General features: G+C 46.4%; 1 protein-coding gene across 1 annotated transcript in view; it reads left to right on the plus strand.

The window, feature by feature from the left end:
• Positions 1 to 457: 457 nt before the first annotated feature.
• The window catches only part of znf385d (zinc finger protein 385D), a 50,588-nt gene continuing 38,902 nt past the window's right edge, over positions 458 to 12,143 (plus strand). The window contains exons 1-2 of the mRNA XM_071924401.2: positions 458 to 773; positions 7,049 to 7,191. Coding sequence (XP_071780502.1) covers positions 752 to 773; positions 7,049 to 7,191 — 165 coding nt within the window. The 5' untranslated portion in view covers positions 458 to 751. The remainder of the gene's footprint in view (positions 774 to 7,048; positions 7,192 to 12,143) is intronic.

The raw sequence follows: 12,143 nt of genomic DNA on the forward strand, positions 1-12,143 counted from the left end.
GGGGAACAGTCAGAATAAAGAAAAAAGGGAATGAGCGAGCTGGAGACAGAGGGAGGGAGAGGGGAATAAGATCAAATAAAGGAGAGGCAGCAGGGAGAGCGAGGAGAGAAAGAGCCTTGCTTGACACATAAAACAAAGATGAGACACCTATAGAGAGAGAGAGGGAGAGAGAGAGAGAGCGAGAGAAGGAGAGAGAGAGAGAGAGAGGGAGAGCGAGAGCAATGCATTTGTGAAGAAGCTGTTGCTGGAAAATGTAGATAGACACCTCGGAGAGAAAAGGAGCGAGGGGATCCAGTGTGTGGAGGGGCCAGCGCTGCTCAAGCAGAGAGGAGGAGGAGGAGGAGGAGGAGGAGGAGGGGAAGAGCTAAAGAGGAGGGGAGGGGAGGAGAAGGCAGGACCAGTGCGAAGAGAGAGAGAGAGAGAGAGAGAGAGAGAGAGGGAGAGGGAGAGGGAGAGGCAGCAGCGACGGAGGTCCACACACACACACAGCAAGGCGTGCAGAGTGCAGCATGCAGACTGGCCGTTGACGCCGCTCTTGGATTGAACTCCGCGCGCGCTCACACACACACACACACACTGACACACACACTGACACGCACACACACACACTGAGACACGGCGACACACACATGCACACACACACACACCCCTGAGGAGTGTATGAGACATGCCCAGGCTGCTGTACGCGGACACATGCACACTGGCAGGGCACCAGAGAGGAAATACAGCCGACCCCCGAGCCTGAGGAGCGATGGAGAGCAGCATGTTCTTTGGTGAGTGAGTGTGTGTGTGTGTGTGCATATATACTGTATATATCTCTGTGTGTGTGTGTGTGTGTGTGTGTGTGTGTGTGTGTGCAGTGTTTACGTGCGTGTACAGGCGCTGGTGTGTGGTCATCATATGCAGATTTCTTTATCTAAATGCGCGCGTAAATGTGTTCCAGTGCATGTTGCTTGTTCTGGATACTGGTTCCATTTAAGGAAAAGAGCGTAAAGTTACACACTTAAGAAACCTGATTGTGTGTGTGTGTGTGTGTGTGTGTGTGTGTGTGTGTGTGTGTGTGTGTGTGTGTGTGGCCACTGCATGTGATTTTTCATGGTCATATTATGCATACATGTGCAGACTTGCTCTTCTTTAACGCATGTGTAAATGTGTGATTCCTGTTCTGGATACTAAAAGATGGATATAGGTGGAGCTGGTTTCTGTTAAAGCAAAGCAAAAAAAAAAAAAAAAAAAGCGTGAAGTTACACACTGAGGAAACCTGACAATGTTGAATGAACCCTCTCACCAGACCCCCCCCCCCCCCTCCCCCCCCCTCCTCCCTTCTCCTCCTCCTCTCCTCATCCCTTAAAAGAAAAAAAAAAACATGTTCTGGTTTATTAGAGTAAATCCCATGCGGCGGGGTTGTTGAGAATCCAAGCTTTGGATTTCATTGTGGCTGTTTCACAGACTATGTCCAACGGCTTCATGGTGCAGGAATTTCAAATAAGATTGGAGTTAGGCTAGTGGCCTGCCTGGAGAGCCACTTGATATTCCGCGTAGGATATTTAGAGAAATCGAAGGAAGGCCCCTTCCATTAGTTTTGTGGAGGAGACTAGAGGAGGCTTAGGCAGACTTAATGCGCGAGTGGCTTCTCGTCAAGTGCTCTTCACACGGCTGGCTTACAGTCACATCGCAGGAATAATTACACAGGGATCCGGAGTTCTAAGGGGGGTGATTTGCTAAATGAAAGAGTCTTTTTTTTATCCCGGGGATTAAAGCGATCTGAAGTTACAGACCGTGGCTTGTAAGAGTGAGAAGGATTTTCTCTTGTTATGCCGTGGAAAGGGAGCCGGCAGCTTAGAAATGAATAAGCTGTCAGGTGTAAGGAGACGGCTCCGGCGGCTCTTTGAGATCCAGCGGCGATGTCGGTCAGGTGTGACACTTCTGGAGAGCGGGGGAAAGGAAATCAGGTTGGATCCGTGGGTTGTGCTGGATGGGTCGATAGATCTGAGCTCTGTTTAAGGCGGAGAACCTTGCTGGACATCGACCATAGGCATAGTTTAGGTAGAAATCATTGCAGTGTGTGGGGGTGATCGCTGGTTTGTCTGCACTTTCTGTCAGGTGCATTACTGACTAAGTGCTGAGAGCCGCGCTGTCAGGGAAAAGAACAACTTATCTCGCTGCAGAAGGAGAAAACGAGGGAGGGAAAGGTCACTCTTTGCATTACTCGTCTGCAGCATGCGCTTCGTTTTAGCACTGAATGAACGCACACACGAATCCTGAGTGCAGAAAATGGACGCTATCTTTTAAAAGATTTATAACATTGTTTGTTTACCAGGATACCGCAGCGCTACTATTAAACTGGAATGTGTCAGGTGACATCAAGAGACACGTAGGCAGTCCGACTCCTGACTTCTTTGAAATGGGATAAAAAAATTTAAAAAAAACCCCAAACAGATGAAAAGGAATGTCCCTCCGCATTAAAGCTGTCCTGATGCATCAAAAACACGCAATAAAAGCACCATAACCCAGCAGGGGTAATAGGTCTTAAGTGTGCGCTACAATCACACAAGCCATTAGTGTTTTTGAGTCGGAGGCCCGGAGCAAATCTGTGTGGTGCGCCTGGCCGTGCGGTCGCAGTTTAACAGCACGTTAAACGTCTTTTCGGTTAACCTCAGATTACAGAGCGCATGGGAAGTGATTGTTGGATCAAATTCAGAGACAGCTGTGTTTATTAGTGCACTACAGTCATGACAACAGCAAGAGCTACGCTACTCTGGAGTGGGGGGGGGGTGGAGGGGGGAGGGGGGACGGGGGGGGGGGGTGTGTGGAGGGGGGAGGGGGGAGGGGGGGGGTGGGGGGGGGGTGGAGGTGCTGGTGGCCCAGAGCCAAATGCAAGCTGTATGTCACGCAGTTACCTTTGTGGAATTTCATACAAAAAAACACGTAACCTTCTAAAGAGCTTTTCCTCAAAAAGGTTAATTGGAAAATCTGTAAATGTGTGGCTTTCATAAAATAAAAAAAATGTTTTAAATCTAGCCTTTGTACACACTTTGTTCGTTTTAATTGGGGTGAAATGATTTTATCCTCTCTGGTTGAAGGGGATAACTGATCCCGGCGCGTTTTAAGGGTCGTGGAATACAATCAGCAAACTCCTTGAAAACACAAAGGTTGTTAAGCACATCTGAAACGTCATCAGCATACGAATGACTCTCAGCTGAACTCACATTTATCTAATAATTGGATTTGTATTTGCGGAGGGAAATGGAAAGGCCGGGCCTGAGAGAGCGAGCGAGCGATCCTCTCGTCCGGTTTCGCGGCCGCGGCGCTCTCCGGCTGCGAGGAAATCTCAGCCTCTTCGGACAGATCTTATCGGAGGAGCGGCCGGGATTCAGGACGCTGAGAGCGGCGGAGGTGGAGGAGAGCAGCAGAGGATGATTAATTATTAATGCTAGGCGGCGTCCTCCAGACATCATTTTTACTCTCTCTCTCTCTCTCTCTCGACACTCTGCCGCAGGAGTAAAAACGCTTGAGCCCAGATAAGTGAATCTTTCAGGAAGGGCGATGCGGAGGACGGTCAGGGTGAAGCAGGCGGTGGGACGGGACGGGACGGCAGCCGCATGCTTCCCCGCTCCGTCAGCGTGCGTCTCACACTGTACACTGTGTGTGTGTTGGATCGTTAGACACATGCTGACGGAGAATGGATAAACAAAGGCCAGTAGCTGAAAACTTTCATCAGTTCTGGTGTTTCCATGGAGGAAAGCTCTTTCAGAAACAGCCAGATGTCATCTCACTTTTACATCACACCACATCCCACTGTTTCTGCATGTCACACTAACATTTGATGTTGAATTTGCCATTTTTTTTGTGTCCCTTTTCATATCACATAAGGGCAACCTCAAAGATACAATCAATACTTCATTTCGACATCTAAATTTGGAGTTATATTCACATTTGTTCTTCAAGAGGATGAGTTGTAGATGTGAAATAAGCTTTTGGGAACCTTATTTGTAACTCAAGTCTGTTTCACTGCAGAGTTTACACACTTTACAAATATAAACATTTTATAACCTCGAAATACTCCGGTTTAGCCGTCACGTTTAGCCGTCACATGCTGACAATAAATTTACAATGAACCGTCTTCAATCAGATCGATCACAATGTAAACAAAGCCGGTGTTGGAGGGAGACAGCGCTTCAACAGGGGGCGCCACACTGATATAACCGGGCCTTTAAATCCGATGACCTTTATTATTCTATTCGATTGATTTGACTTTGTTTTGATTAACTTAACGTCCGTCTAGGATAACAAACGTCGATGAAGTCATGATCATTTATTCCTAGAACGTCAAAAAAATGAATCTCAGACCGGGCTGAACTCATACACACCTCTTTCCCTCACACTCTTTGTTTTTCCACTTTGTGGTTTGATGCTGTCCGTCTCAGTTCCGATCAGACAGGAGTCTAGCAGCCATTTTAACGGCAGCGACCCGGTAACCTTTCAGCGTGGAGCGAGCGGGGAGAAAGCGACTCTCCTTCAAGCCCGGTGCCAGCTGGAGACTCTCAGCCCACCTGGAGCAAAACCGGTGCCGGAGTCAAAATTTAGCAGCCGTGGATAGAAGTCAAATATTAACATTTTTCAGCCTAACTCAAGTCAAATATTGACACTTCTCACAAAGTGATAATTATGGATGCCATCTGTGCTTTCTGCTAGATTTTTTTTCTCGCATTTTCTGCCTCGCTGCTGCGCTCTCGTGAAAAAGGCAGTGTGAAAGTGGCCGTGCAGCTCAGAGGTCGGGGGGTTTAGGGCGAAGGTTAGCAGCACACGGGCTCATTTTCCAAGCCCCGCCTCTTTCGTTCACACTGTAGCCGCTGATGACGGATGATCAGGCCGAGCAGAGTTGAAACACAAACCCTGTGAGGCGACGCTGCGGGCTGGAATGTGCCCTTGTGTTTGGACACGTTGGGTGGATCGCTATTGTTACGCTCCCTTTAAAAACATGAGGGGGGGGGGGGGGGGGGGAAGAAAATAAATTCGACTTTTTCTTTACCTCTAAACGATGTGAGGTTAAAGCCGGTGTCGGAGCAGCAAAGTGAAACAAAAGATTTGCCTGTGATGGCGGTGGAACTAATCAACTCTATGTGAGGTTGCAGAGCAGAAAACTCACAGTTATCGTGACATCTCCCATTTCACTTCCTATCAATCACCAAAAACACAAGTCCAAAATGCTCAAACACTTTTTTTTTTACTTCTGCTTTCACCAAACAAATCTCCCTGCATCTGTTTGTCACTCGTCGCCTCGCTGTAGACTAATCCCTCATATCACCACTGTTTTTTGGGACGGGCTGTTTTTTTTTACGGTACGCTGCGTACGGCTGGATGGTGGATTTGGCTCGTCCGGGACGGGTGCGCGCTTACGGCCTGACGTCAGGCGGGCATGTCGGGAGACGGCGCGGTGGGATGATGCCTGGAGAAGGACATGCTTTGTTAAAGGGGAACTGGGACGTGCCTCCACATGAGAGACGGCATGTGCTCTTTTTCCAACAGATGGCAGCGCTCCGGCGACTGGAGGGAGAAGACAGAAGACAGAGTGAGAGAGAGAGGGAGAGAGAGAGAGAGAGAGAGAGAGAGAGAGAAGGGGTGGGGGGTGGGGGTTGGGGTTAGTCTGTGGCTTTTCCCTCTTCTCGTTTTTCAGGACTTTTGTTGCTTTTTATTTACCCTTTACCACCGCCTCGGGACCGAAACGTGGCAAACCTTGTTTTTATTTGTCTCAAGCCGGTGGTTTGATACGGTATCTGCCAGTGCTTTAGAGTCATGCTGGCCCGGAGTTCGACTGTTGTTAAATGTGCGGCGATAAAAAAATCATCCCTCTGGTTCTCATTACGGCTTTGCGAAATGGCTTCTTTAATTCCTAATGTTTTGGAAGGCTGGGACGGTTTTCTCTGCCTTTTTTTTTTTTTTTTTGATCCCGCCGTGTTGAAATCAGCCCTGTGCTGTTTCCAATTCGTGGTTTATAAAGCGCTTTGCTGGCGTGGCTTACTCACATGACAATAAAAGTGAAGTATTTACTTTTGTTTTTCCTAGAGGTTTGTGGCCCAGGCCCCTCTTGCCATTGAATCATCTTATAAGCCAGACTGTGCCTGCTGCAGTCATTTCACAACGGCTGTTTGGGGGGACGACTTCAGCGGGAGAACAGTTGTTTAGGAGAGATAAACAAACATAAAAATGAGCGTTAAACAGTGGTCATTCTTATCAGATCTGTTATTCTCATTGCACAGTTTTGGTCTTGTTCTGATTACAAGAAGAGATCGAATTCAGGGAGTCCACAAACTTCCATCTAACGAGTTCATTGCTAAGCAAGAGCAAGAAATATGATATTTTCATGATGCTTTGAGACATTTCACAGCGCTGGAGACCACCATGTGATTAACGCTGGCATTCATTGAAATCAGTTATCGCTTTATTCTCCATGTAATAAAAGTAATGGGGGGGATGTGGAAATTGCCCAGGCGGCCTTGGTGGCATCGGCGCAGAGAGAAAGTGACAACTTACACCGAGTACATACTGACACATGATACAAAGCAACGGGACCTCACACACAGTGCAAAGAGACAGATACATGAGAGGGTTCTCAACATGGGGTCCGGGGACCACCAGGGGTTCTTGAGAGGGTTCCAGCGTGTCCCCAGCAAATTGATGAATTGTTAAACCATTGATTCGTTTACAAAAAGTTAACACAATTAGAAAATGCAGAAGAATGACTGTTTTGATCATAGTTTCACTGTTATCTCTCTACTTATAATAAAGACAGTCATGGAATTCTGGACAAAATCATATCTGACAATAATAATATTCCCAGATTTGGGTCTGAGAGACAAAATGTCATCAAATGGGGATCTGTGGCCCTAATGTGGACTAAATTAGGAGTCCTTGGTATGAAAAAGGTTGGGGTAGACTATACATATCACTCTGAACGTTCATTTGTATGTAAACTGGAGGCCATTGGCACCAGCCACTGTCCCTGTTGCTGTCTGTCGTCCAACATGTTGTCTCTTCCCCCCCGCAGGTAACACATGTCAGAATGGCCTCATGCCGACCCTGGTGCGCCCCACCCTGCCTGCTGTCCAGCCCTCACTGGGCATGAAGCAGTTCCTCCCCTTTCCCCTGGATACGGCCTCGGCGGTCAGCCTCTTCCCAGGATTCAATGCGGTGAGTCATGTGATGCGGGTCGGCAGCTCGGGTCGCTTGTTTTTCAGATGTTGTGTGACCCCTGGCTGAGGTCACGCTGAAATGGTTCCTGCTGTGGTTTGACTGTGAGAGCTGATTGAGTGTGATGAGAATATTTATGTTTTGCTGGAATTTCATAAAGAGGATGAATTAAGAGTTAATTTCTAAGATGCTATTGCCGATCATCATTCTACATCTCTATACTATCCTCTTTCTTGATGTAAAGTTGTTATCATTGCTTCAACCAAAGGGCTTAAAGCTACAATATGCAGTTTTTAGCTTTGAGGCAGTGAAGTGTATTGCTGGTCGTGTCCTCCTCCCCCTCAGCTGGTCAACTTCCCGCCCCAACACTTCTGTCTGATGAACTCTGGGATTATCTAACACTGCTAGCTTGCTACGTACACAACATAGCAAACTAGCTAGCGTCCTATCTGTCTAGCATTATACAAGTCAGCTCTGTGTTGTTTCTCAGCTCCTTTGTCTCCTTCAGATAGTGTCAAAATCTGCAGACTCTCACACACCAAGGATTTTATTTCAAAAGACACAACGTTTCGGTCAAGTGACAAAGTTTTCAAGTCACAACGTTTCGGTTAGCGTCACTTGACAGAAATGTTGTGTCTTGAAATAAAATCCTTGAAGTGTGAAGTGAAGACAGTGTGCGAGAGTCTACAGATTTTGACTTTATCCTTCTCCTCCGACGCACCTGACACATACACACAGTCTCCTTCAGATAGTGCCAGTGTGGATAAGCAATGGCGACGTTCACAGTTTTTGAGCAAGTCTCGTCTGCCGCAACCTTTAGTTTCACTGTGTTTTCTTCTCTTACTGCTTTCCGCCATTGTTGTTGTTGTTGCTGTGACTTCCCTGCTCTGTGGCCGCTAGCCTCACCTTGATAGCCACAACCAGCTCTCCACTGGCCACGCCCACAGCAAACCGAATTCATGCTAAAATGTCCCGAACATTATCGAAAAGCCAATTGCAGATTTAAGCATGAAGACAGAGGGACACAGCTAGACTCAGACTGATAATGTGTAATATATCCTATTTATTTATTGTTATTTTTAAAAAGTGGCATATTGCAGCTTTAAGTTACCCACTAAACTGAAAGAAGTACCATCTTTTGTTTGTAGTTTTGAATCATTCCTTCAGCGTATCTATTTTTTCAAATGGAGGTGTCTCATTTCATAGCAAAACTCTTTAATTGGACATTTCTACACTATCAATAACTGATGTAAACAAGAGTGTGCGACTGCGGCATATGGCCACACAGACCTTATTGAATTTGCGACCGGTGAGGCGCTACGTCTTAAATGGAGCGCAGAGTACTCACCCGATGTGCACTTACCAGGAATCATCTGGTGCGCCGGTATGGATCTATTGATTTTCTTTTTGAAAGTAGAAAGTAATTATGAGGAAATATGTGGTCTCACACGGTTCGAATCAGCGAGGTCATCAAAAAAAATACGATGACTCCTGCAAGAAAAAAAAAAAAAAATAAAGAATCTGTCAGATAAAAGTCGAAAGGCCTCTCAGCCGCTGCTTTTGAATTACGGGGATAGCTCAATTTAAAGTCCGCTGGAAACCGACGTTGAAATATGGAACACAGCTGGATGAGAGCGAGAGAAACACACACACACGCGCACACACACACACACACACACACACACACACACACACAGAGAGGAAAAGAATGGGGACATTGCGGAACAAGGCCCAGATAACCCATGGGAAGACAGATTGTTTCGGCAACGATTTTCATGAGAAAGTTCAGGCAAGTTGCATCTCTTTCCTCGCCGCTCTAATCTGTATTTAACAGACTTTTCCACAGATAATGAGTAATGCACTGGGAAGCCTCCAAATGGTAGAAAGCTGATACTAGATTAACACAAAGTAATCACCTCTCTCACACACATAAACACACACCATTCTTGCTCTTTCAACCCGCCAGTGTCTCTGTCAGTCTCTCTCTGTCTCTCTCCTGCTGATTCTCCCAAACTTTTTCTCTGAGCTCGTGCTTTCCTAATCACCGGCAGAATGTACTGTAGTGCAATTGTAAAAGCAAGAGTTGGTACCAGCAGCGCTATAAAAGAGTTTATGCACAAGTTACTGTTCTACATTCTGCTGCGCTGCCTACACTTGCCCTTTTGCTGTGCTTTCTACACCGGTGTAAGTCTGGTTTCGGGGGCGTAACAAAGGGCTGAGGCCCGTTCCCCAGCATGTGGGCTGGATCGGGTTTCTTTAGGTGTCACGCTGAAGCTGTCAGCAGTGGGAGGCTTGCTCGGTGTGAAAAGAGTTTTTTTTTGGAAAATCCTATGAATGCTATCGCTTCAATCAAGTAGTTTATTAGACGCTGCGGATAATGATCGTGCACAGATTGTTATTTTCTCTGTAGAAAATGAGAAACAAAACGGCTGTGAGGATTCAACGCAGCAGATTTGGTGATTTACAGATTGGACCGAAGCTAGTTTCCATCTGCAATCGCAATGAAGGAATACAGCTCTATCTACGAAGATGAGGTCAGATTTACTTATGCGCCTCCGGGGCACAATAAACATTTATGCTGTTATTCACAAAATACCAACTGATCCTATAGATGATGATGGCAATTTTTCCATTAGTCTGCTGCAGCAGTAAAGACGCATTTTATCCTGGCAAGATACACATTATTAAATGCGTTTTTCATATTTGCTACAAAAGAAAGAAGAAAAAAAACCTGGAGTCGTGTGCATGGCCACACCTGCATGAAATAGGAATGATACCAAAGTCTCTTGTCGAGGCTTTTGCGCAATCTTGTTGAGTGACAGACACAATCAGGAAGTCCGTAGCCGGAGGGGAAGGGAGGTTCGTCATCCCACTGCGCGCTCTGTTTTTTCTTCTTCTGGGGCGCCTTAATGCATGGAAAACAAAAATGTGGCTTCAAGTCATGAAATAGACTCCATACATGTAGGTGCATGTGCACAGGGGTGCTGGGGGTGGAGGAGGGACTTTCAGAGACTGTCAGAGAGCCGAGCTGCTGCTGTACAGTTAGATATCGGAGTCGGGGGCCCAGTTTCACTTCAGGTCAGGGGGCCTAAAATTCCTAGCAGCACCCCTGAATGTGTTGTAGATCTATCTATGAGACAGTCAGATGAAATTAGTTGCAATGTATCTGTTGTATCTGTTGCAAGAGGAATGTTTGTCTGCTTAAACAGCCCTCAGTTTTTTTCGTATTACCCAGGAAGAGATTCAAAGTTTAGCTTGATTCACTACAGGGCCAGAAATAGGAAGAGGGGAGTGAGAGGAACGATGAACGATGTGTCACTTTCCAATGCATCATATCGTCGCTGTCGGGAGAAAACCTTGTATCTCCAAAATGCTTTTCAGAAACAAAGAAAAACATCCTTGTTTTTAGCTTGAGGACAATGCATTTTTGAGGTCATCCTATGGGTTTTGAAGGGGTTTTATGAGCTCAAAGAATATTCTCAACCCACAGAGGAGAGCATGTAATCCTTCATGTTCTTCAATGTTAATTAAAACAGATGTTGTGTCAGAATGTGTTGCTATTGACCTGCCGTGTGTTGAAACGCAACAGAAATATCTGCCATCCCAAACTAGACGCATGGATGTGCTGAAAATGGCACATTGTTATTTAAGAGTGAAGAGGCCCAATCCACAGAAACAGAAAGTGGGGCTGTGGAGAACTTCGGGATAGCTGCTGCACAACTTTCAATTGAATCAATCGCAGAGGAGTTATTGAAATTGCCCCCCTTGAAAAGAAATGGAGCCAAGCAGAAAAGAAAAGGGGGAAAAAAAAAAAAGAGTGAGAGCTCAACAGGAACAGGTGAGCTTTGGAGTGTAATGAAAGAGAAAAGTGAAAGGGGGAAGAAGTACTTTTCAGTTTAATGGAGGGATGGAGGAGGGAGGGGGGGGAGGTGTCTTTCTTTGGCCCTGAAAATACCATCTATCTTGCCCGGAGCTCACATTTGTCTTGGAGAAACAATACAAACTCCATTTCCCCCGTGCAGAGTAATCAGGAATGTGAGTTATCGATTGTGCGCGCCGATCTGCACGCTGGAAAATTGCTTTGTAGTCTTGCACCAGGAGTGACACACAGGCCTCAGTCTCCATTCTCTCAAGCATCACAGTCCATTTCAATGTGTACCCTTCCTCCACCCCCGCTAAGTCAATGTTTGTATCAATACCCGTAATGGAAATGTTCTTTTTTTTCCCGAAAGCACGTAACACAATATTGCTTTATCTGTTTTTTGTTTTTTTTCTGTTTTGTCCTTTTTTTTGTTTTTTCCCTCCCTCCCCTCTCTCTTCAAAACGATAAATGATAGCTTAAACATACTGCGTGTCACGATAAAATAAAAGAACAAAGGGTGAGTCAGGGCTGTTTTTTTGCGGAGTCTCATTTGATTTACACGAGTCCCATAAACATCTAATGGATTCTATAAATTGTATTCCCGGAGGGCGAAGCGAGAGAGAGAGAGAGGGAGGGAGAGAGAGAGAGGGCCCACGAACGGCGGAGTGTGATCAAAGCCAGAGAGAGAGAGAAAGAGAGAGAGAGAGAGAGAGAGAGAGAGAGAGAGTGGGACCACCGCAGAGTGCCAGCAGCCTTCCAGCGAGTCACACCTGGTGGAGTAGAGAGGAGTGCATATCTGTCTAATGCGCGATGCAGCGGTCCTTATCGTTTAGCTCGCGCTCTCCGGGGCTTTTTAACCCCTGAACTTAGCCGTAGCTTTATGTTGGCTGAGCTCGTCCCGATGTGTTCTCCCACGATAATATTTCACTCTCGCTGGATAGCTGCCAGCGGGCCGCTCTCTCTCTCTCTCTCTCTCTCTCTCTCTCTCTCTGTCTCTCTCTCTCTCTGGTGGAATGCAGAGATAATAGTGGGGAGCTCAAGACGATTTTTTATGGGGGGTGCTTAGTGCCAGCTTCCCAGGCGAGAGGGA

This window comes from Centroberyx gerrardi, chromosome 12, assembly GCF_048128805.1.
Source record: "Centroberyx gerrardi isolate f3 chromosome 12, fCenGer3.hap1.cur.20231027, whole genome shotgun sequence".
Lineage (NCBI taxonomy): Eukaryota > Metazoa > Chordata > Actinopteri > Beryciformes > Berycidae > Centroberyx > Centroberyx gerrardi.